The sequence below is a fragment of the Diadema antillarum genome, unplaced genomic scaffold (assembly GCF_040938485.1).
Source record: "Diadema antillarum isolate AM-2024a unplaced genomic scaffold, OU_Dant_1.0 seq00001584_RagTag, whole genome shotgun sequence".
Lineage (NCBI taxonomy): Eukaryota > Metazoa > Echinodermata > Echinoidea > Diadematoida > Diadematidae > Diadema > Diadema antillarum.
In genome coordinates, this window is record NW_027272302.1 from 335,074 (window position 1) to 359,551 (window position 24,478).

Below are 24,478 nucleotides of genomic sequence, written 5' to 3' on the forward strand. Positions count from 1 at the left end.
CTCGTGTGCTGTGTTTAAATATATAGTGTCGAACTCGTGAGCTGTCCGTATGACTCGTGGACCTCTTTTCAATGTCGAACTGGTGGGCTGTATGACTCGTGGGTGTCGGTCTCGTGGGATGGCCCCGTATATTTGCCTTTATAGAGCTAACACAGTGCTGTTGGACATCCAGGTCCTACAGTTGGGCATACCGCGGATACTTGATATGATGTTCAGCTCACTGTGTGCAGACTGAGCACGACACGATAATTCAGAACCTCTGCCTGAGAAAGGATTGTAGCCCACACCGCGACTCACAAAGCAGCTTTCTTATCGGATCATGCTGGTGGTATTTCCCGCTGCCAGCGTACCCTGAATCAACACCTTGGATGCAAAGCTTATGGCGCTTCTCTTGGAAACAAGCAATATTGGGTCATTTGGGCACCACTCTTGGCCAGGCCCACTTGTTAAGGAGTATAGAGTATCCAAAAATAAGACAATTAGGCAAACAGGAGTTCCACTTATTCAGCGGAAGGATCTGAGATACCTAAAGATGCCCCAAATTGCCTGACTTGACGCAAATTTGACCTTGAACAGACCTTGAGAGGTGATCTTGACTTTGGATTGTTAAAATGATATGAGGATCACATTCTCTAACACCGAACATGGGGTGCTGTTCGTTATTCTGAAGGTTCGCTATTCCGAAGATTCGTTATTCCGAAGGGTCGTTAATCCGAAACACGCAAATTCCCTATACCTACAGCTTCGTTAATCCGAAAATGAAAAAGGGTTCGTTAATCCGAAAATTTGTGGCGTTATTCCGAAGGTTCGTTATTCCGAAGATTGGTCAATCCGAAAATGAAATTCGGAACAACGAACCTTCGGAATAACGAATCTTAGGAATAAAGAGCCTTCGGAATATCGAACCTTCGGAATAACGAGCTGTAACCCCAAACATGTGATCATGGCTTTTAAGATTGCATAAGACGGTGGATGGCTCACAATGGCTGTGTTATGATCGCTCCAACTAGTCCATTTGAGCTAGAGGGGATTTCACACCGGGCTTTGCGTAGAGTTACATAGTGTTGCGTAGTGACTGCGCAACACTACGCCACTGTACGCTGTGAGAACGCAACTCGCCGAGGGACGCAAAATAGCTTTTTTTTTTCGCGTACCGTCCGCGTAGAGCTCTGATACGCAGGTTTGACACAAGCAAAACGCTTAACTAAAAGACAGGAAAGTGCGCGCTAATCTTGTACAAAACAAATGGACAGCGCCCGGTCCTCAAGCGCATTACGCACGTCACCCGAGACGCGCTGTTTTTGAAGTTAATGGACAGTGCGCGGTCCTCAAACGTATTGCGCACATCACCTGAGACGCGCTGTCTTTTAAGTTGTTGTTTCTGTTTTTCAAGTGTCGTTGATTGTTTTGAGATCATGTTGTTGCCAAATTTTTACCTCTACGAAATAATATACAAATATACTTGGCCTTGAGAGTTTCTTGTTAAAACTATGGGCAGAGGTGACTCCAAACTAGTACTATTCACTGAGGGGCGCAGCCCTGAAGTGAATAGTACTAGTTTGGAGTCACCGAGGCCCATAGTTTTAACAAGAAACTCGAAACTAGGCAAAGTATATTTGTTTTATATTTTGGATGAAAAATTTGAATAAAAAGTGAAAAATCATTATAGGCTTAGCCTAACCCCGGGACGCTCCCGGCCGTGTACACAGTTACACTGCAACACTGCGTGTTGGGGCTGGTCGCAGTTAGGCTATAGCCGCACTGCGGCGGCAGCGAAGCGCCTGCAATACGCAACAGTGCGAGAGACCGGAAATTGAAAAACGTAGCAGCCGTGGCACCGCTAGAGTTGCCCGTCGCATGTATCCAAGCGCTCGTATGGCCGCTGCAAACCTGAACACTAGAATTCGGGACCGGACGTGGACGGACCACGTACACTTGATTGTAAAGAAGGGTGATTGTGACATCATTTTGCAAATAGTATATACTATTTGCAAAATGTCGTCATAAACGTGACGTCATTTTGCAAATAGTACTTCATGGAGTGTCAAACACACCAACACTCTAAAATAGTTCAAAATACCTATAATCACGTGAAGCTCTTTTAACCAATCAATGGAAGACAAATTTTTGATCCAAAATATAATACTTATTATTTTAAAATCTCGTTCTTCAAAATAATTCTCTTAATCTAGAAAAAGCTACGACTATAATTTTGAAATCTTTTTAAGATGATAAAAATACCACTACCTTTTGAAATGAATGATGTTTCTAGGTGTACTAAGTTTGTACTTATTTAGCTTTCTTTTGTATCGTCATGTAGGGTAGCCATTTTGTGTCCATTTTTATCGCGCGTCTTCGTATCTTGTTATCTCTCCTATCTTTGGACACAAGTCTACGCTGTAGTACTAGGTTACCTACGCAACTGTGGGCCATCTTTACGCAACAGTACGCCACCAAACCCCGTTCACACCAAAGCGCTTTTGGTGTTCGCGTGTGACATGGCGTAGTGTTGCGTACAATTACGTAGACATTTGCGTGGACTTACGTAGACCTGGCGTTCATTCGCGTAGAATTGCGTAGACCCGGCATACATTTGCATGGTATTGCTTACAGTTTCGTATAGCCTATTATTATAGGCGCACATTTGGCATTCAAATGACCGAACCATGTTGGAAAACTGCTTGATGTCATTCATCCATGGACTCTGCATTGCTGGTGAGTACTTTAGTATATAAATTACTTACCTGCATGTGCTCTTCGAGACTCTATTATTTCTTCTGTAGGCCTAGTAATTGTGAAAATACCGAAAAGGGAAAACAAAAGGTGTGGTATGAACAAGATTTCTCTCGCTCGTTATACACGCCTCTAGTGATCAAGATGCAGACAATTCGCCATCACTATTAAACCCAAACGCATTTTCTACAACCCGTCTTGCTCGTGAAAGCCTATAATTGTATACACTTGCTACTGGTAATTAAGTCATGTCGCGAAGTGGTAAGGGCTTTATCAGCCAAGTCCTCAGCGCAAGAGCGTCATCTCCCACAAGGAAGTAGTCACGTGGCTGCATGGTTATCATGGGGCAGAGGGTCTGCGGCAAGGAGGTTTAGTTCCTCGGTCTTAATGACTGTCTTGAAAGGGCTCTGGTCGAACACTCCAGCATCAGAGCCAGAGTCAGTCTGTCTAATGTCCACGTACATGAACCTGTAGTGACCGTCTACAGTTGATTTGATTTGATTTGATTTGATTTATTCATTCTCCGTATGGAACATTTAGATTTTTTTCCAACATAATCAAACATAATGATATACAAATATGAAACTCATCATAGCTAGTTTTAACAATTTCAACAATTTTGATTACAAATACATTTAAGACAAAATTACAATACATGTGTTATGAATTACCATACAGAATGGTCGCCAATAATACGCTATAAGCTTTACCCTTTGGCAACCGATAATACAATACGTTAATGCAATAAAAGAAGGGGGTCCAACATGATGCTCGTGGGTTAGGGGGATAATATGAGAGACAGAAAGAGCAGGAAAAAGAGGGTGATAGAAACCTTCCGATACCAGGCTTGCCAGATCAAACTCACAGTAAATACATACAGGTGTATACATATGATAGATTACAGTGATGTATTCACATTTCACGCACACATAGACATGATACAGTGTTGCTATTGTCAAATAAAAGTTACATTGAATTAAGAATAGAGGAGCAGTAAAAACAACTACGAAGTATACACAGTTCAGCGCCCTACCAGGGCGTATAGAAGAGGATAACTTGCCCGACATAACAATAAAAGATATCAGAGACAAAGACGTATATAATATGGGAGGAGTGCGGAATGGGCACAGGCAGGTGCGTCCCGTATGTGCAGAGTCTCAAGAACAAACATGTATAAAAGCCAGGGATAAAGAATGAATAGGATAGGGTTTCTGCAAAGAACATCACTGATCGTGCTGGTACTGTGTGATCAACATGTTCTTAACTGCTTTTTTGAATGAATATATGGACTTGATGTTACGTAATTCAGGGGGTAATTTATTCCAAATATCTGGGCCAGTGTGTCTTACGGATTTATGGGCTAAGAGTGTTTTAGGGTTACATAAGTGCACGTCTGTTGCTTGCCTTGTTGGATACGAATGAACTTCTGCATTTAAATGGAACATACATTGTATTTTCAAATGAACACGGTAATGAATTAGTATTGAAACGGATCATGAAAAGTGCGTTTTGCAAAATATGAATATCTTTTACCTTTAAAGTCTTAAAAGAGAGAAAAAAAAAAGGATATGTGTGATCATAATAACCAGCATTTGCACGTATACGAATAGCTTTCTTTTGCAATTTTGATATGGTATCATTGGCATACATCGAATTTGCCCAATATGACATTACAATAAGAAATGTACGGTAAAACCAGTTTGTTATAAAGCATGATTAAGATATCCAGAGGCAAATAATGTTTCAGTTTGCATAATATTCCAACATTTCGAGCAATGGGAGATGTAATATATTTCACATGGTCTTTCCAACTCAGATTTTCATTAATTATAATCCCAAGGAACTTAGTAGATGATTTCTTCTCACGACAAATACCATCTATTTTCAAATGACATTCAAAATCACTTTCAATATTTTTTCTTCGGATGTTTGAAATGAAAATAATTCTTTTTATGTAAATTCAAAGATAAAGCATTACTTTTAAACCACTGAGACAATTTGGATAATTCAATATCTAATAATCTAATAAGACACCGAAAATCTGAGTCAGAGAGAAATACATTTGTATCATCAGCAAAAATTATATATTGTAATATATTCGAAGCATTAGGTAAATCATTGATATACAGTAAAAATAACAATAGCCCTAATATTGACCCTTGCGGTACGCCACGTTCAATCAACACTGTTTCAGAATTACAGGAATCAAAACCTGTATATTGCTTTCTATCACATAAATAACTTGCGAACAGCTTGAGAGCAGTTCCCCGCAGTTACCGTAGTAATGTAACTTTGACAATAAAATGGAACGGTCAAGAGTATCAAATGCTTTGCTCGAGTCCATGAAAACACCTACAACATGCTTTTGGTCAGCTAAAGCATTTGATACTCTATCATATAATTGAGCTAGCGCCAAGTCAGTTGAATGTGATTTCCTGAATCCATATCGATCAGTATGCAGAATATTGTGTTTGGTCAGGAAATTTTCTAATCTATTGTATATAGTTCTTTCCAATATTTTAGAAATACTAGGTAACAAAGAGATGGGTCGGTAATTACTAATACATGAAGAATCATCTTTTTTGTACACAGGAATAACTTTTGGGATCTTGAGCGGGTTGGGGAATATTCCGGATAATAAGCAGAGATTGAAGATATGAGAGAGGGGCGTAATAATCGAATCAATGACTTGCTTCAACAAAACAGTGCTAATTTCGTAATGACCAGCAGAATGTGATGATTTCAAAGACAGTGTTATATCTATAATTTCTTTTTTATCAGTAGGTTCTAAAAATATTGAATAATTACATGGATTATAAAGATAACTATTAAAGTTTGTTCCGTGGCTATCAATATTTTTGGCCTGGTTAGAACCAACTTCAGCAAAAAAAAAAAAAAAAAAAAAAAGTACTGAAGGCATCAGCTGCACATTGGGAAGAATTTACTCGAACATCATTGATATGAAATATTTGTGAATTATTTGTCTGATTACTCTTCCCCAATATTTGCTTCACAGTTTTCCAAGTGGAAGAAAGTTTCCCTTCTGCATTCTTAAATTGATTCATATAATATAAATTACGTGACGTTCGTATTATCATGGTCATTGTATTTCTATACTGTTTATAATTACGTACATCTTCATCAGAGTGTTCATATAATTGTAACTTGTACAATTCATTCCTCTTTGTTATTGATTATAAGATTCCTCGTGAAATCCATGGGTGTCTCGATTTTTTACCTGTATTCTTTTTATTTAGCAGTGGAATATTTCTATCAAAATGAAACTAAAATTTAGTCCAAAATAGATTATATGCTTCATCAACGTCATCACAGGCAAGGATGCCATCCCACTTTTCAGATAATAAAGCTTCATTACATTGGTTAATATTTTCTGGGGTGAACCTCTGAGATGTCATCCGTCGTGTTTTGTTTAGGGATCTTTGCTTTTCAGACTGAATAAGGAAAATGGGGAGATGATCTGAGATCTCGCTGTAAATAATACCGGAGTGACTTTGTGCTTTGTTTGTGTTTATAAATATATTATCAATCAATGATAATGATTGAGAATCAATTCTTGTTGGCTTGTCAATAACATAGTGAAAATAATTGAAATTGATTATACTGCAAAACCTTTGTGTATTATTACTTTCAGATAATAAATCAATATTAAAGTCACCCATTACACAAGCTATCTTATTACTATTAGTAATCTTAGACGATATGATTTCAAAATCATGCACTTAGAAATAAGTCAATGCTTGTGTTTGGTGGTCGGTATATAACCATAATAATAATATTCTTTCCAGTTGGAATTTCAATTTCTACCGATAAAAGTTCAACGTTTACAGTTGGAAAAAGAAAGTCATGCCTTACTCTAAACGAGAACGTATTTGCAACAAAGAGTGCGACGCCTCCAGTATCAATACGGGTGTTAAATTCTTTGGGCAAATAATATTTACAATCGACTAGATTCACATGATTTTCTTCTTCAAAATTCATTCACAAATATATCGGTATATGCTTTCAAACAGCAATTGTAACATGGCATGGCATGATATACGTACAGCTGAGCGATTGGCAAGGCAAGTGACATAGAGGAAGGAGAGGAAAGAGGAAGGACGAGCATCATGAGGAAACTTACAAACTACATATACATTAATGATAATCATGAAACAAGTTTGAGAGACCATCGATCCTCTCCGATCAGCAGTCAATGAATTCATGTTTACAAAAGGAGAGAGAGGGGGGGGGGAGGGAGAGAGAAAGAGAGAGAATAGGGAAAAGAAGAAGCCAGATGTAATAAAAGGCTAGAACAGCAATTCAGTTTATGTCAGTCTGTCACTTACGAATCTGATGGACGATGCATTGGGAGTTCTGTACACTTGAACACTACCATTGGTAATGAACATAGTGACGACGGGTTATGTAAAGGACAGTTCCATTATGAATGGACGGGTAACGTAGAAGGAATGTGGTTGATATAAACAAGAGCGGTGATCAAAATGGCGTCCTTAAAGGTGCAATAGAACAAATCAGAATTCATGCGGAAGGCCACAGAATTACGCCATTTTCCAGCGAAGAAACGAAGTTTTGTTCCCTGGACGTAGAGATGCTGGACTTGTTTTGACCACTTCCTTTTCTCTTCTAGGTCAGCTTTGGTGAGGTCGTCCGCGATGTAAAATTTCTCCTTGCCAACCTTTCTTCGCGCATTTTTCATGATGTCCCCCTTCTCTCTGTAGGACAGGACTTTCACAAGAATGTGCATTGGCTTCTCCCCTCTCTTTCCGTCTCGGTGGGCTCGCTCCACCTTAACATCCATGTCGAAGTACTGCTTGATGATTTTCTCGACGATGTCGACGCAGTCTTCGCGCTCATCTTTGGCAGCCTCCTCTATCCCGACGATCCTAAAGTTGTTACGACGTGAAAATCTCTCGGCCTTGTTTGCTTCGGCGTTGTGTCTGGCGACTTCTCCTTTCATTTTTTCCATCTCTGACTCCATTTTCTCCAGTTTCTTTTGCAGGGCAACGTTTTTCTTTTCCAGGTCGTCCACCCGCAGACCTTCAAATTCGATGGCTCGCCCTGCTTTCCTGACGCGAGTCTACTGCATTCTTGATCATCTTTTCGAAATTACGAGATGCCTCTTTAAAATATTCAGCAAGCGTTGCAGTGGTGAGCACATCGTCGGGGCCAGTTGGTTCCATCCCGGTAGCCAGGGGTGCAGCGGTAGCGCCGATGGGTGTAGTGGATAGGCCGATATTGACTTCTTCCACATCGCTGTCGTTACTAATTTCGTCTTTCTTGTTCCTTTTTCCAAGTTGTCTCTTGGGCCTGCAGCTCATATTTCGTCAGGGTTGTAAGCTTCAGTGCCAAACGTAGTATTGTCTAGGAGTTCGTCAAGGATAGAGTCGTATGCTGCTCAAAACTTCTTACCTAATGCGGAGAGGATCGTATAACGTGTCCACTTAGTGTGACGCCATGTTTGTCTTGCCAACAGGATAATGAAGGAACCTTTGAAGTTATAAACAAATATCCGGTCGTTGCATGTTTCTTAATTGGTGACAACTTGTTTATGAGCAAATCGAAATCCACATTGTCGGGTTTTGTAGCTATTGCCAGTGGCCAGAAACCTGAAAGTTACAGCAAGTTTCAGGTTCCACAGATTTCCTGAAGTTGTCATCTTGTTTTGTAATTCTCAGTGCAATTTGTGCCAAGAATTTATTGAATGGTATGCCTGTGGCGCCATTCGCATAAAATTGAACATTTTGATGAGGAAAAATCTTCGGCATGCATTTCTTTCATTTGTCGTTCATAATATATTGCCGATGTATGGGTCGACGCTGGATCCCACGTTTGACCCATACACTCCTTCTCATTCTTGCAAGAGCTCATTTTCTTCTCTTTTGTCGTTCTTGAAAACGTTCGCATGCTGCGAACCTTTAGGTCATCCAAAATGCTGAGGAATTAAGGATAGCAGCAAAGGATTTGACATTATCCATGATATTTTGCTGCATGTTCTAACAGCAGGTAAGAGTGAACTGAGAAGCAGAAAGCTATGTGCTGAAGTAGCTCCGCAGTTTCATTAATTTGTGCATACACCAGCCGTACGCAACTTTACTCAACTGCAAGCAACTCTGTACGCAGTCTGTACGCCCGACGTACGTTAAAATACGCAACTCTACGCCCGCTTTACGCAAAATACGCTACGTGGATACGCGCTTCCTACGCAACCATACGTAACCCTACGCCGGGACTACGCCATTCTTGTGCGTATTATCATACTGATTTTTCATGAGTACGAAGCTAATTTCGGCGTAGCAACTCTGCGCAAAGCCCGGTGTGAAACAAGGGTATTTGTTTTGAAAAAGTTAAGGCCACCGCACACTACACGATCAGACTGGTCTTTTAAAAGTCTTAAGTCAAGCTGAGTCTTTAGACCAGTCGTACGACCGGACACCGCACACTATACGACCGAACCTTACGAGTAGGCTTACGACTGTGAAGGGCGCGCACTGCACACTGCGTGCGCTTGCATTTTACTGCATTGTGAATGGCTGAAAGCCTACGACCGGTCGTAGATTTTCAACATGTCAAATCTCTACGACTGGCGCTAAGACCCAGTCGTACGACTAGAAAATGGCAAAACTGTGACGTCACACTTCTAGTCTTAAGGTCTTATGACCGGTGAATCGGGGCAAAATCGTGTAGTGTGCGGCGGGCTTTACATGTAAAAAGGAAAATGACTGTCGAGGGTCAAGAACCTGCTGCCAGACGCTTTAACCTTGCAAGTAGCAGAACTGGGGAAAAATTCAGTAAAGAGGGGGTATTTGTCTGTCGCCTTACATGAAGAGTCGGTGTATATCGGAATGTATGTGTAAAAATGAAAACTGTTATGATTGCATGCAAGGGAGAAAGGTATATGAAATACATTTCTAGGAGACACGGCCATGATAGTCATTTGTATCTCCCAAAAAGAATGAGGTAAAAAAAGAAAAGTTCTCACCTTGGTCATGCTGGTAGTCATCTTGTCTTTGCTGCTTAATTGGTGGTTATTCCCAATAAAATGTGTCACTGTCAGTGACTGTTAAGAGGAGGAGTCTTTCATAACCTGCTTCTGAGCTCCTCATATCAAATACACGCTACAGTGAACCTCTGGTCTTCCTATGCAACTGATAGAGGCAGTGACTGACACGACTATTTGTATACCGGTAGCAATACAGGAAAACAAGTCGACTGACACGACTATTTGTATACCGGTAGCAATACAGGAAAACAAGTCAACTGTGCACTCTCCCTCTCTCTCCCTCCCTCTCTCTCTCTCTCTCTCTCTCTCTCTGTGCTTGGGTGTGGTTTAGTCGTATGAATGTACAATGATTGATATCCGGGCAGCATCACCACAAACACCAAACTGAATCGGAAACAGAAAACTTACACAAGACAATTATAAGACTACAACCCGGTAATATGGCACTACACATTTAGCCGAGTTTGACCGTTTTATTTCACAGTTCTGCGTAAATGCAGTCGAAACCAATTTTTAGTTATCCTTAGTTCAACTTTCAAAACTCAGCATGAACTGAGTAAATTTTGAATAAGAATAGTTATTGAGTATGTGCACCACTTGTGATTATCATAGGGCAATAATTTAGATTGTGAAAGTTCCAAACAAAGCTGTATTCTCAAAAAAAAAAAAAAAAAAATGCGGTCCCCATGTGGGCCATGATTATTGGTGAATCAAAGCCGAAGACGAATGTTAAATGAAATTTGGCGCAAAATTGATTTTCTCGGCATCTGTTACAAATTTGGCCGAGACCCTCAGAGCGATTGCCATACCTATATTAAACGCTGTATCTTCCAGTTTCATCGTACAATTTTATTTCAAGTTTCAATGATACAGTGATATAAAAAAAAAGTGAAAATTCACAAAAGTAAATCAATTAAAGATTATGAAGGCATGGATGTTTTTGATAGCATATAACGTCTAAGGGGCGTTTCAAGAAAGTCGAGTTCTAAGTTATAATCTATTGCAAATCTTGCGATTGAGTTACCGCATTGTTTTTGCAACAGAATCGATTATAATTTGCAATCGATTTTAGGGGATTTGGAATTGATTGCGATTTCCACCCCCACATCTTCTTCGTGATAAAATGAAATGGGAAGAAGGGTAGGCCGGGAAAACAATTTGCCTAAACTAGGGTTTGTCGTAATACCCAAGAATTACGTCGTGTTGAATTCTATGCAACTCTCTGGCGAGTTACAATTCGTACAATATAAACATTATCAGTTTTTGTGCATCGTGTTGGAGCATTTCGTTCGATCTTTCGAACGACTTTACGCCCGGCCACAACGGTTTGAACATTACATGTCACATGGTATTCTTGTAGCATGGTGGGAAACTGTTCCAGATCCGCCTCAAAGACCCCGTCATACTTCGCAATTTTCTTCCACAAGGTGTGATTGTAATGTTTGTAGAGGAGAGTGTCCGCCATGTTCCATCTTCGTATCTTTATTCGCTGCTCGCGATTAGTACCGGATCTCTCCGATCGCTGATTGGCTCACAAGTAAAGGATGTCTTCGAGCTCCCAAGACATGATCTTCTTTAGAAGCAAAAGTGACTCGTCTAGGTATACTCCGTGATGAGGACTAGGTCCAGCACGCCATCTAACATTTGAATCGTCTTGTTAATCACACCCCCATTATCGTGAATCTGTTCATTGGCGATTAAATCAAAGAACATCCCGTTTCGAGTGTAACACTGCAATGAGAGTTTTCAATGTTTTTTTGCCAGTGAAACAATGGACGTGAAAAAAATATGTCCACTGTTATTTTATTTGTATTTTTTGTATTTTTATTTTCATTTTTCAATTTTTACTTTTGGGCCTTGGAGGACTTAAATGAATGTGTTCACTCATGTGTAAAGTGTCCCTTTATATTGATCTATTTTGATGGCCAATTAAATTACCTTTAATATAGTATAATTATAATACATTGATTTTCATCAAAACATCCCAAGAAAAATATTAACTCGAAAAGTGTTTACTTTCTACTTTTGCTGAGTGTGTAACCATGTATGTCTATCTACAAGTATGAAACTAATACATGCATGAATGCCGACAGGAAAAATGCATACATGTTCATATAGTCATAGCGACGGGCTGTATCATTTTCTTCTTTGGCAAGATATTAGCCAGGATGTAAGCCACCTTTCCAGGGCTGCCCGCTCACTTCCCCAATTCGCCCTGATGATAAAGTGCGTGACGGGACGCTGGCCCCTCGACTGCAACAACTATGGTTGCTACTGCGGGTTCGGCGGTCGGGGCGCGGTCTTGGATGGTGTGGACAGGTGAGATCTAAACAGCGCCATCTTCTTCAAACCCACTGCATGCTTTCGAGACGTGGTCATCTGACTTGCGCTGCAGGTTTTCGAAAGCGCTGAGTTGTGTGAGAAATTCCCCATAAAATATGCCAAAGAATTCTCATTAAAAAAAAAAGATGCTACAACAACATGTCTTTTGTGTTTTGCTTATGGTTACTCAGCTGTTTGCAGCCTGTTATGTTTCTTTGGCTTTTATTAGGTGCACTTGTGATTTGCAGACCTCGCTTTTGAAACACGTCGAGGGAAACCATGGTTCATTTTCTGTTCCATTAATTTTTATTTCTTCACTTGTATAAAGGAAATCAATTATGACAAAATAGAAGATTTTCACATGAAAAGATACATTAAAGTGCTCAGCTCAGTATGAAATCATAAGAATAATACGACGTACATATGTTTCATAGTATATTTTAAAGTATACAGGTGGAGGAGACCGTTATCGATAAGCAAATGGCTTGACTTAGATAACGGCCTCTGGACATTATGACTTGTTAGTATTCTAAAACACACAACACACAAAATAAATAGAGAAAACAGTCAGAGTAATGTTGATTACTGTCCTCAAACCCACTGAAATGTTGAACATGTTGAAATACGGCCAAACTCCCGCTTCTCTGAGTTTCATTGAACAAATGGAGAAGTTTTGCGGCGCTAACCTTTAGACGAGTGCGTTGGTCGTTCTCCTCTCTCCCTGCATAGTGTTGCAAAATATAATATAGCTTCAGAATTCTCAAAGACGCAGCCCATACAAAGAAAAATGGCGCCCCCATATGATCAATGCTTAAAGGGACAGTACAGTATTGGTGGAGATGAGAATAGGGCTTTTAACTGTTTGCGAGATACCAAGAAAACACTTATGATATAGTACAGAACATACCATTTTAAGAGGAATTCAAAGTTTATTTGATGAAAATCAGGTTTGGAATGACTGAAACATCCAAAAACAAAGTAAAACAAAGCGATCGTAATAAAGTGTGGGTCCCACACTTTATAAAATCGCTCTTTTTTGGATATCTCAGCCATTTCAAAACCAATTTTCACCCAATAAATAATCAATGAAGTGAAATAATCATTTTTATGACTGAAATTGCTGGAATTCTTCTCGTCATTATCATCACAATCATCCTCATATTCTTCGATACCCTATAGGTGCTGCAAGATTCACGATGACTGCTACACCTTTCTCCTGGAAACCAAGACGTGCAGATCCCTCGCCCATGTCTATCTCCAGCCGTACCTGTTTAAAAAGACCAACAGGTGGATCTATGAAGGCGCACTTTGGATCGAATGCCGTAAGTTGTGATGGCGTCGATGTTATTAGTGTGCTTGGCTGTATTCCCTCTTCATCTCAGTGAGCTAGGCAAGCGAGTCCTTGCTCCCTCCCAATTCCCCCCCCCCCCCCCCCCCCACCTCAGGCAATCAACCAGACACATACATAGGGCCTTTGCATGTTCCAGATTCCCAGAGATATCCCCTCTAAGGACGGAAATGGGTTTTGACCCCTTTCACGGGCTTTTGGAAAGGAAAGCCATCAACACTACCCTCCCCCCCCCCCCCCCCCCCATCATGGGCATTTGGACGGGAAGCCTGCTAGTGTGCGTAAAACCAGCGTGACATGCAACGACATAGATGTGGCGAAATATCCTGCGAATGCAGAAAGCCAGCCAAACATGCACAATAAGCACGCACTATACTATTTGCAACACACTACCCCTAATTATAACTATTTCCGTAAAATGTATCAAAGTTCCCCTATTTCAATGATTTGCCCCGAAATGAGCTACCAAAGCCGGGGGGGGGGGGGGGGGGGGGAGGGGGGGGGGGGCAGACACGGGTTTGTCTTGGAATATACAATACGATATGGAATCATTCTATTGAATTTCATCCATGTGCCGTTTCAACCTCAAAAGGAATGAAAGAATTGTACAGGACTAAAGAAGAAGGGGGAAAAACAAACAATGGAGGTATTTGTGTGATTGTATCAAGTTCGCCATGCATGTCGCTGCCATGACGTGGCATCAAATCATGTATAGCGCCTTTGATAGCCAATAAATGTTATACATTAGCAGTAAGCATAAGGTTCAAATTCTGGACAATCATGTTTCTTCTGCTTCACTTGGTGTGACATGATAAAGATCGAACTTGCGATGTTATTTGGAAAAGCCCACAGCTGAAACATTCATTCAAAAACTAGATGGAGCTTGAATTTCAGGGAAGTCAGCAAATTGCATAAAGCAGAACTTTAGCTGAAAAACAAAATTCAGTAATCTGTGATAATCCATGTCTATCTCCAGCCTATACCGATTCAAAAAGACCAACAGGTGGATCTATGAAGGCGCACTCTGGATCGAATGCCGTAAGTTGTGGTGGCGTCGATGTTATTAGTGTGCTTGCCTGTATATCCTCTTCATCTCAATGAGCTAGGCAAGCGAGTCCTTGCTCCCTCCCAATCCCCCCCCCCCCCCCCCCCACCTCAGGCAATCAACCAGACACAAAGGCCCGAACTCACGAAGGTGGTACAAATGAAGCCATGGTTTAAACCATGGACAAAAACCATGGAGCGCCAAGTGTTGCACAGAATATTTCGTTACGAAATTGGTAATTTCGTCGACAAAATGACTGATTTCGTAACGAAATATTCCATGCGACACTTGGCGCTCTATGGTTTTTGTCCATGGTTTAAACCATGGTTTCATTTGTACCACCTTCGTGAATTCGGTCCATAGGGTCTTTGCATGTACCAGATTCCCAGAGATATCCCCTCTAAGGACGGAAATGGGTTTTGACCACTTTCACGGGCTTTTAGAAAGGAAAGCCGTCAACACTACCCAACCCCCCACCCCCATCACGGGCATTTGGACGGGAAGCGTGTTTTTTTTTTTAGACGGCACAGATTGGGGACCCTAACTCTTACCCTAACCCTATCCATCAAACCCTAACCCTAACCCTAACCCAACCCTAACCCTAACCCTAACCCTAACCCTAACCCTAACCCTAACCCTAACCCTAACCCTAACCCTAACCCTAACCCTAAACCTAACCCTAAACCTAACCCTAACCCTCACCTCAAACCCTAACCCTAACCCAACGTGTTTCCCATAGGTTTAATACGCGCAATGCCCCAATCTGTGCCGTCTAAAGAAAAACGCGGACGGGAAGCCTGCTAGTGTGTGCGTAAAACCAGCGTGACATGCAACGACATGTGGCGAAATATCCTGCGAAAAGAAAGCCAGCCAAACATGCACAATAAGCACGCACTACTATTTGCAACACACTACCCCTAATTACAACTATTTCAGTCAAAATATATCAAAGCGTGGCATCAAATCATGTATAGCGCCTTTGATAGCCAATAAATGTTATACATTAGCAGTAAGCATAAGGTTCAAATTCTGGACAATCATGTTTCTTCTGCTTCACTTGGTGTGACATGATTAAGATCGAACTTGCGATGTTATTTGGAAACGCCAACAGCTGAAACATTCATTCAAAAACGTATATAGATGGAGCTTGAATTTCAGGGAAGTCAGCAAATTACATAAAACAGAACTTTAGCTGAAAAACAAAATTCAGTAATCTGTGGTAATGATTAGCAACTAGAGTCATACATTATTTACCAGGAGGGATTTAAAAGCTTTTCACATATTGCAAATTCTACTCATTACTCTGGTCTTTTACATTATTTTCTTTTACATGTTATAATTTGGTTCATTTATGATAATTGACTCCCGATTAAATTGAAATCTTTTAAATAGTTCGATGCTTTGCCTTGAAGATGAATTAATTTATTTATTTTTTTCGTTTGGGGGTGGTTTCTACAAAGCAATGCAGTAAGATTCCTCCTAAGTATGTTTGTTGGACATAATTAATCCGTAATTAATTTGATTTCTGAAATCTCTTCTCGTTCCATTCTGTTGCTGATGTCATATTCTATCGGACTAAATTCCAGACTTTGATACTTTCGATGGTCGAAATTTATATTTCATCGTTATTGTGAAAACATTGCTGGCAAGCATTCACTGGGTTGCTTCTGAAGGATTTATTGAACACAATTATTTCGTTATAATGAGGAGCTCCTGCATTCAGTTTGCGTGAACTTAGGCATTTCATTGTCGTAATCAATCCTGACCCCCCCCCCACCCCCCGATTTCGTACCGTTCAATTGAATCCGTTTCCCTTGTGTTTATAAATAGATTTATTCATACCGTTTTTTCCACCGACATTTTACATCGGAATTCTTAACATACATTGTAGCCAACGCCCTTCCTGGTGATCTTTGTGTTTATCTGAAATATATCTTTGTTGCATCTCATAATTATTTATCTATTTCTACTTCCTCGTCCATCAGATTCAAAGGGGTCGTGCTCTAAAGGGTTGTGCGAGTGTGACCGACAGGCAGCGCTGTGCTTCTCTCTAGCACCATACAATGCGGAACTCAAAAAACCGAATCGGAAGGAATTGTGCCGAGGCTGATGAATGGAATATCTCCATGGTATATTGTACATATTTTGTATTTTGATTGATTGATTTATTATTATATATTTGTATATATATTATTTATATTTTTATTTCCACTCGCTTTGTTTCTCAATTGCTTCAGGAGATGTTGACAAAAATTACCTTTGCCCTCTAACATCAGTGATCCTTTGAGTTGCCCATTTTACTGCCTATTTCTGCACAGTGTCTCTGATATGCCTGCATGCGACATTTTGTGCGATGCATGTTTTGCGCACTACTTTTCACATACCCTCATCTAGTGTCATAAACATCACAATTGATTAAAAATAATTTCGACTTTCTCTTATGGAGTAAGTAGAGGAATATGAGTTTTAAAAAAATCACCAGAGCTTGATGATATACATGAGTGACAAGTCTGAATCTGATAACAATGTATAGAAAGAAAAATAAATGGCCTGCGTTGGGCAAACATTTGTTTAAATGAAGGTTCCAATCCTTCTAAGGGCAGTACCACAAAATACAGCCGGTGGTTATATACGATGCACTGCGTACATTTTGAATGACAAAAGTTGTTACAAACTTTTTGAACTACAAGAGAACCGAAGTCTTTTATTAAAGGATTCCTAAAACTTTCTGTCGTGTGAAATATATAGATAGAAAGAACGGCCGAATGAAGAGACGAACTAAGAGGAAAAATGTCGATCATTTTCGACAAAATGTGGCATGTTTTAACATATAAATTATTATGTAAGAACTCCTTACAAAAAAAAAATCATAGTAAAACAAAGCGACTCTAATAAAAGGTGAGTCCCAACTTTATTATGATATCTTTGTTTTGGATACCTCAGCCATTCAAAAACTAAGTTTCATTAAACAAAGTTTTCGGCTGGCTCGACGATTAGCTCCACGTTCATACGAAGACTTTAGGGTGATTAACTGTTAAAATAAATCAAAGTGTTTACACGCAAGTTCAACGACTGGCTTCCTAGCAGGCAGACTTTGTCTTTGAAGTATCAGTATGAAGGAGGAGGATTCGATTAGAAAGAACGGCCGAATGAAGAGATGGACTGAGAGGGTAAATAATTATGTTATGTCGATCATTTTCGACAAACTTGCCGTACGCATCTTCGGACATTCGGAATTGGCATATCAGGAAGGGTGGGTGGGTAAACCAAACGCTCTCGTGAATCGGGGCCCTTTCCCTTTCAAAAATAAAGTTAAATTCATTGTTGTCTAGCCGTTAGGGTTAAGACAGTTGTAGTTAAAACTGCACATGGTATAGAGAAATATAGCATTAAACCAGGTCGGCAGATTTTTCTTTAGAAACCTCGATTGTTTGTTGAATTACGCTTAAATGAGTTTTTGGCTTTTTTTATACGGGACACCCTTTCTTTTCACTTTACTTCACTTCTCTTTTCTTGTTCTTTTTTTTTTACACTGATTTGTTACCTCTTTGTCAATAATGAATTTTGTCTCAGCATCTCATCATTTTGCATCTCATCTTTTCTTGAATTGTATATATTGTATAAATGTTGAAAGAAATAAAGGAGAGATTTATGCTCTCATTCATATCATAATTGTCAATGATTATGTCACCCAGAAATTATTAATCAGGGGGTAAGGTTAAGGTGTGAATTTTCTTCAATTTGTCTCCCTCTCTATAAAATCTGTAAGATCGCAACTGCTGATCTATAATTCAACGAACATGTCGGAGAAAAGGAACCAGCAGGATTCGAACCTGTCATTTCCGGGCAGCAACACTATAGCACCAGGCTATCCCTGGTTGTCGGCAGTGGCACGATGACATGACAATGTCGGAATTTCGGAGCTTGAGTGTTTGTTACCAACTATTGAATATCCGTCGGAGGAGAAGAAGAAATTTGCATAATCCGCAGAGTAGATTTAAACCACCTTTACCGGCCTTGGCCATGGCTGTATATGGTTCAACAAAAGAAATTTTCAAATTTACATTCAAATCTAATCAGACTTTTCTGCATTGAACATATCATAAGTGAATACAGTCATTATTGTTAAAAACAATAAGACGTACGCTCGATACATTCAAACATAACTGAAATTACATGTACAATACTCTCTCTCTCAAAAAAAACACACACACACACAAAAAGAGTGAAAACGTTCGCTCACGAAGGTGTAAATTTCGGAAAAGAGTGAATTCAAAGTGAAATCGTGGTGAATTTGGAGTGAAAATATGCGTTTATTGTGACCTCATCAGGAATCATTCACAAATCTTTGAGTGATCCCTGAGGTCACTATAAAATTATGGATAATAAATATTTCTCTCACTCCAAATTCATTCCAAATAGGGTGGACATGCCTGTGGAGGAATGTTGGTCATTTTAGTACTAAAAGCCAAATTCACGTATGATGTCCTTTCAGGCAATTCACCGACTTACCTCACAACCTTCATAATGTACCTCACAGACTTTATTGCGGATCAACCCATGGTTACAGAACAAGAAATAAAAAAAAATTACATTTTGGTACAAATATTATTTTTTATTTGATTTTGAAAAATGAATTTAACGCAACAGTCAATTTGAGATGGAATTCAACATATTAAATGTACATATTGTAGAACGACATTATGAATAACGTGTATTATGAGGAACCTACTAAAACGCAAAAGCTCCATAGTAATAATCAGCGTTTACTACAATGTGTCATTGACGAAAAATGACGAAACATGCGAGAACACAATATGTCGAGAATGTAATATATCTAAGGAATGCACAAAATGTTCATAATCAAACTTAATGGGATGGTACAGTATTGGTGGAGATGAGAATTGGGCTTTTAACTTTTTGTGAGATACCGAGAAAACACTTATGATAATAGTACAGAACATACCATTTTAAGAGGAATTCAAAGTGTATTTGATGAAAATCGGGTTTGGAATGACTGGAACATCCAAAATCAAAGTAAAACAAAGCGATCGTAATAAAGTGTGGGTCCCACACTTTATTAGAATCGCTCTTTTTGGATATCTCAGCCATTTCAGAATCAATTTTCATCAAGTAAACGTTGGTTGAATTCCTCATAGAATTACATGCTCTTTCAAATTTTATAAGAGGCTTCTCATTATCTCACCAAAAAATTTTAGAAGCCTGAAATTAGGTCTCAACCAAAACTCTACGATCCCTTTAAGGTACCAATGCTAAATAAAGTAGCAATTTAATCAAACAACTGTAGTCACCCGAGCGAGGCATTATTGTGATACGCAGATATATCTCATTGATCACGGTAAAAAAATTAAACGTAGAATTTCAAGAAATTGGCTTTAACAAATGTTTAAGATTTTGCTTAAATGAACATAAAGAACTTGACTGCAACCGAACAGAATCTAACTCATTCCGGAATGAAGGGCCGATAGAAGTTACTGTCTTAAGGCCTAGCACTGCACGAACGGGGGAGAAATCTAAGAGGAACTGCTATGTCTTGTATATATAGGATAAGTATGGATTTCATTGTTTCTAACAAACATTGAGGAAAATGTAGTAGGAAGATCGCCAATATTCAGCTGATACATAAATATTCCAACGTAATGTAATTTTGTGGAGCAGTATCCGGGAAGACATTACCCACATTACATTCAATTCACCTAGTAAGACATATTGCCGTTGATGCGATATAAGACATGTTCTTGAGTAATATTCATCTGCACTTCCTAAATTCTAATATATATACATATTTTTATCTGCATAGTTTTGTTTCTGTTTTTGATGTCAACAGGGCCCACTTGGAAAACTGTGCTCTGATCACTGAAGTGGCTACTGAGCTTGAATGAATAAGACGCAATGCTAATGATGATGATAATAATGATAATAATAAAAATAATAATTCAAAAAATGATATTACTGATAGTAAGAAATAGTGATGATAATGATAATAAGAATAAGATGTTCATTTCGTCGAAGAAATGTTTCGTAACGAAGTAGGCTATGCTAGTGCGTCATACGGGCCGCACCAGTTTGCCACCAGCTCGCAAGCTCAGGTCGCACAGTGGGAATTGGACTTGCGCATGGAAAAATACAATAAGTCACATTTTTCAGCTTTGAATAGTTTGCAGGTGGTGGTGTAATGGTGTAGCATTTTAGAATAGATTCTATAGAATAGATTCTACATATATTAACAAAGAGAACAATTGGGGTCACTGAAAGAGAAGTTCACGCTACTTAACCCAGGGACCTTGGCGTTGCTAGCTCCGATGTGGTTACTATTGGTAAGTAAGCGATGGATTTTGGCAACTTTTCTGCTTCTCGATGGTATTAATTGTACTTCAAGGGTATCTGGTTGTCGCGGGAACTAGCTGTGTAATTATGTCCACATACGCACATTTATGTACTCATAACACATCCGCAGGACCATAGATGCTTCTTTGTATGTTGATTGTTTTTGCAAGGGAATCGGTCTTGACAGGTCTTATGTGGTTCAATCTGATTTTGAACTTCAACAAGATGAACAAGAACTTTGCGATTATTAAAGAGCTTGATCCTTTTTAAGTTGGGAACGCATTTACACGGAATACAGTAACACCAGATGGTGTGGTCCCCTTCTGGGCGGGTGTTATACTATTGACATTGGCACAATAGCTATACCAAATCAACACCATGTACTGTCGCTGTTGATTTACGCCAGCACAGTGTCAAAAATATCACCAGCTTTAGGGTCAAAATAATTAACACCATGAAGTACCAGGTGAACATTTTTCAACACCATCACAACATACTTTCTACGCATGTCGGTGTGGTCCTCTATTGACACTTGATAGGTGTTAGACTTAACACGCATGGTGTTAAATCTATTAACACCCATCTTTTTACAGTGTTTGTGATGGATGGATGAGTTGACATTAAAGAATGCTTTACAAACTTGCAGGAAGGGTAAACAATTGAAACATAAACATCGCAAAAACACCTTCTTGGAGTTTCGTTACCCAGTAGCATATGTCCAGATATTACCTGAGAAAGCAAGATATACGTGATATTGTAATCACAAAAAGAGGCAATTGAGACATCTATCTCGTCCATAACCATAAACATCGGGAAAACACAACAACATACAATTGAGAAGTTTTGATATGATGTAACATAATGATATCGCGAATGCAAATTACCATCGCAAAAAGAGATGGTTCACGCATCAACTCACAGGAATGCATACATGTGTTATGGGAGTGATTGCAAAGACTGCTTCCGGTGACTATGATACCCCCTTCCATCATCACCAACAAAGAGAGAGAGAGAGGGGGGGGGAGGGAGATAGAGAGAAAGAGGGATAATGGCAGTGAATACAGTGAAAGAGGGAAGAATTATTGATTTTGGTGGTTGTAGAAGCAAACTTAACTATATTGGGTTGGGGAGTTCTCCATAAGAAAGACATAAAATTATGATACATGTACAAACAAAATTCCGCGGGGAAACCCCGGGAAAAAAATAACAAAAAAATGAATAAGTAAAAGAGTTATACAGATAAGGGTTTGTCTGAACGCATGTTATCGTGCTGCTCTCTGACGAGTGACAACGCTTTCCAAATCGACACTAACAATATTTTTGCATTGTTGTGAAGCATTTCGATCGACCTTACGAGCAATCTTTGTTCCAGCCACAACGGTTTGAACATTACACATCTCATAGTAGTCTTGGAGCATGCTGCGAAAGTGTTTCAGATCCGCCTCAAAATCCCCGTCATACTTTGCAATTTTCTTCCACAAGGTGTGATTGTAATGCTTGTAGAGGAGAGTGTCCGCCATGTTCCATCTTCGTATCTTTATTCGCTGCTCGCGATTAGGACCGGATCTCTCCGCTCGTTGATTGGCTCGCAAGTAAAGGATGTCTTCGAACTCCCAAGACATGATCTTCTTTAGAAGCAAAAGTGACTGGTCTAGGTACTCCGTGATGAGGACTAGGTCTAGCACGCCATCTAATTTTCGTATCGCCTTGTTAATCACATCCACACTCTTGTGAATCAGTTCCTCAGATATTAAATCATAGAACATTCCGTTTCGAATGTAGATCTTACAATAAGAGTTTATCATTCGATTCCAGTGAAAAAATGGACGTCTGAGAAATGTGTCCACTAATTGAGATGGTGTCTTGCCGGCCATAGAATATTTCTCTGGACACTTGAAGAAAAAGAATGCGGATGTAAATTGTTTCGTAGGTTCCCTGAGAATGGTTATGAATCTCGCCCCTGATCTCATGTGATGTTTCAAGAAGTTCAGATTCGGCAAGAGTCGAATATGTGACGTCATAAGGTCATAATCCCGGTAGTGTTTGTAGTCCAACGTTTGCACTCCTATTGGCGGCAATATATCCCTCTTGCCTCTAAGTTTACGCTGGCGGAAATGACCACGTGTGGGGTCGTTTTTGTACAGCAGGAACGAGAGGTTATTGGAGTAGCCATAACGATTGATGATGTTAGCCAATGTTGTGCTGGCGGTCTTATGCGTTTTGACGAAGACCAGCGGCCTCGTAGAGTGACCGAAGCGCCGCCCTTCACCGGCCTTCTGAGTGATATCTGTGCCATTTGCTGCAGCATTGTTTTGGGGTGGGTAAGAGCTCATCTCCATTATTTGCGCAGATCCGAAAGAAGGTCCGTCCGATTTGTGGAAGCTCACCGAAGTCCACGTTGAAAACGCATCCACCATCGAGGCATTGTTGTTAATAGTTCTCACTGGCAGAGGTCTGATTGACAAAAAAGTTGTCCGGGTCAGCAGGATAGTTGTTATTAATACAGAGAGGAGAAAAAGGCACACCAGGAAAGGTTGACACTGTGAAGAGACGAAGTTAAAAAAAAAAGAAGATTTGTTTTAATTAGCATCAAGCCTCATAAAATTGCATCAAATTATAATGTCATGCTTTCAAGGAATTTTCCTTAGTGTTATGTTGGTATGTATGAAGACAGAAATATGGAAACCCAGACCAGGAAAAGGAGAGTATGGGTGGGGAACGATCAGACACTCAAAGCAAGTTATGAACTGTAGAGATTTAGAGAGCAAGACGAATTGACAGCTCTGTGTGATCTAGGTGTTGAGCAGCTTCCCCATCTTTTCATCTATCATTCTATCATTTCGGTTTTTCTGCCACCAAAAATATTCTTTAGACCTGTTGGTTTATAACCGGAGTGATACGTTTTGTTTGTCTTCATCAAACGATAAGCAGATAAGCTTATGAAAAATAGGAATTAGTCAAATGTTTTGTAAGGATGCTTGAAATACACCCAGCAGCTGTTGAGGATAGGTGCTTTGAATTAGATTCTGCACATACTGTTAATTCCTGGTCTTTAAAGTTAACAGGCACGACTGTGACATTCATTATGATCACGACAATTCAAATTGTATTTGCAAATTCATCAATATCAATTTTAGTTTAAATTCAAGATCATTTTTACTTTTCTCCATCTCAACATAATCAATAACATATACGCACAATGTACATGAAAGTAAAGATATATCAACATTAATAAAAAAAGGTCCATTATACTTTGGAAGTATAGACATTACATTCATAGATGACTCGGAAGATGAAGATGGGGAACCTACTGAAAAAAAAAGCTTGTAGATTGTGTGTTCCATCACTTAAATAGGTCTATACAATGTGCATACAAAAAAAAAATATCGTGGTCACCAAACCCAGTTCATATTGCTTAAACAAGTAACAAAATTAAACATTAATATATGCATAATTTTGTATTGTGTTTAAGGGGCTGATACAAATCAGGTAAAGCGCATAAATCTAGCAGAGACGAGACCAACAACAAACAAGATAAAGGATGAAATGAGCTAAGACACGACGCACTATACGAACAAGAGTCAATAAAATCTTACAAACGCAACAATACAACGAAAATCGGGAGGGTGTTGACACTGGTTGAGAAAGCAGAAAAGGTACA

General features: G+C 39.5%; 2 protein-coding genes across 2 annotated transcripts; one reads left to right on the plus strand and one right to left on the minus strand.

The window, feature by feature from the left end:
- Window positions 1–9,469: 9,469 nt before the first annotated feature.
- LOC139710884 (phospholipase A2, minor isoenzyme-like) lies at window positions 9,470–16,579 on the plus strand. Its single transcript, XM_071622808.1, has 5 exons — window positions 9,470–9,553; window positions 11,115–11,181; window positions 11,911–12,073; window positions 13,256–13,398; window positions 16,455–16,579. The coding sequence occupies exons 1-5, from the start codon at window positions 9,470–9,472 to the stop codon at window positions 16,577–16,579; spliced, it is 582 nt and encodes a 193-aa protein (XP_071478909.1).
- A 5,500-nt stretch (window positions 16,580–22,079) lies between these two features.
- LOC139710887 (galactosylceramide sulfotransferase-like) lies at window positions 22,080–23,156 on the minus strand. Its single transcript, XM_071622809.1, has one exon. It carries the CDS (start codon window positions 23,154–23,156, stop codon window positions 22,080–22,082), a length of 1,077 nt encoding a protein of 358 aa, XP_071478910.1.
- Window positions 23,157–24,478: the final 1,322 nt, after the last annotated feature.

Coding starts and splice junctions, on each gene's coding strand:
- LOC139710884 (XM_071622808.1), top strand. CDS start 9,470: ATGACTGTCGAGGGTCAAGAACCTGCTGCCAGACGCTTTAACCTTGCA. Junction 9,554..11,114: donor AAAAATTCAGTAAAGAGGGG/GTATTTGTCTGT, acceptor GTATTCTTGTAG/CATGGTGGGAAACTGTTCCA. Junction 12,074..13,255: donor GTCTTGGATGGTGTGGACAG/GTGAGATCTAAA, acceptor GATACCCTATAG/GTGCTGCAAGATTCACGATG.
- LOC139710887 (XM_071622809.1), bottom strand. CDS start 23,156: ATGGAGATGAGCTCTTACCCACCCCAAAACAATGCTGCAGCAAATGGC.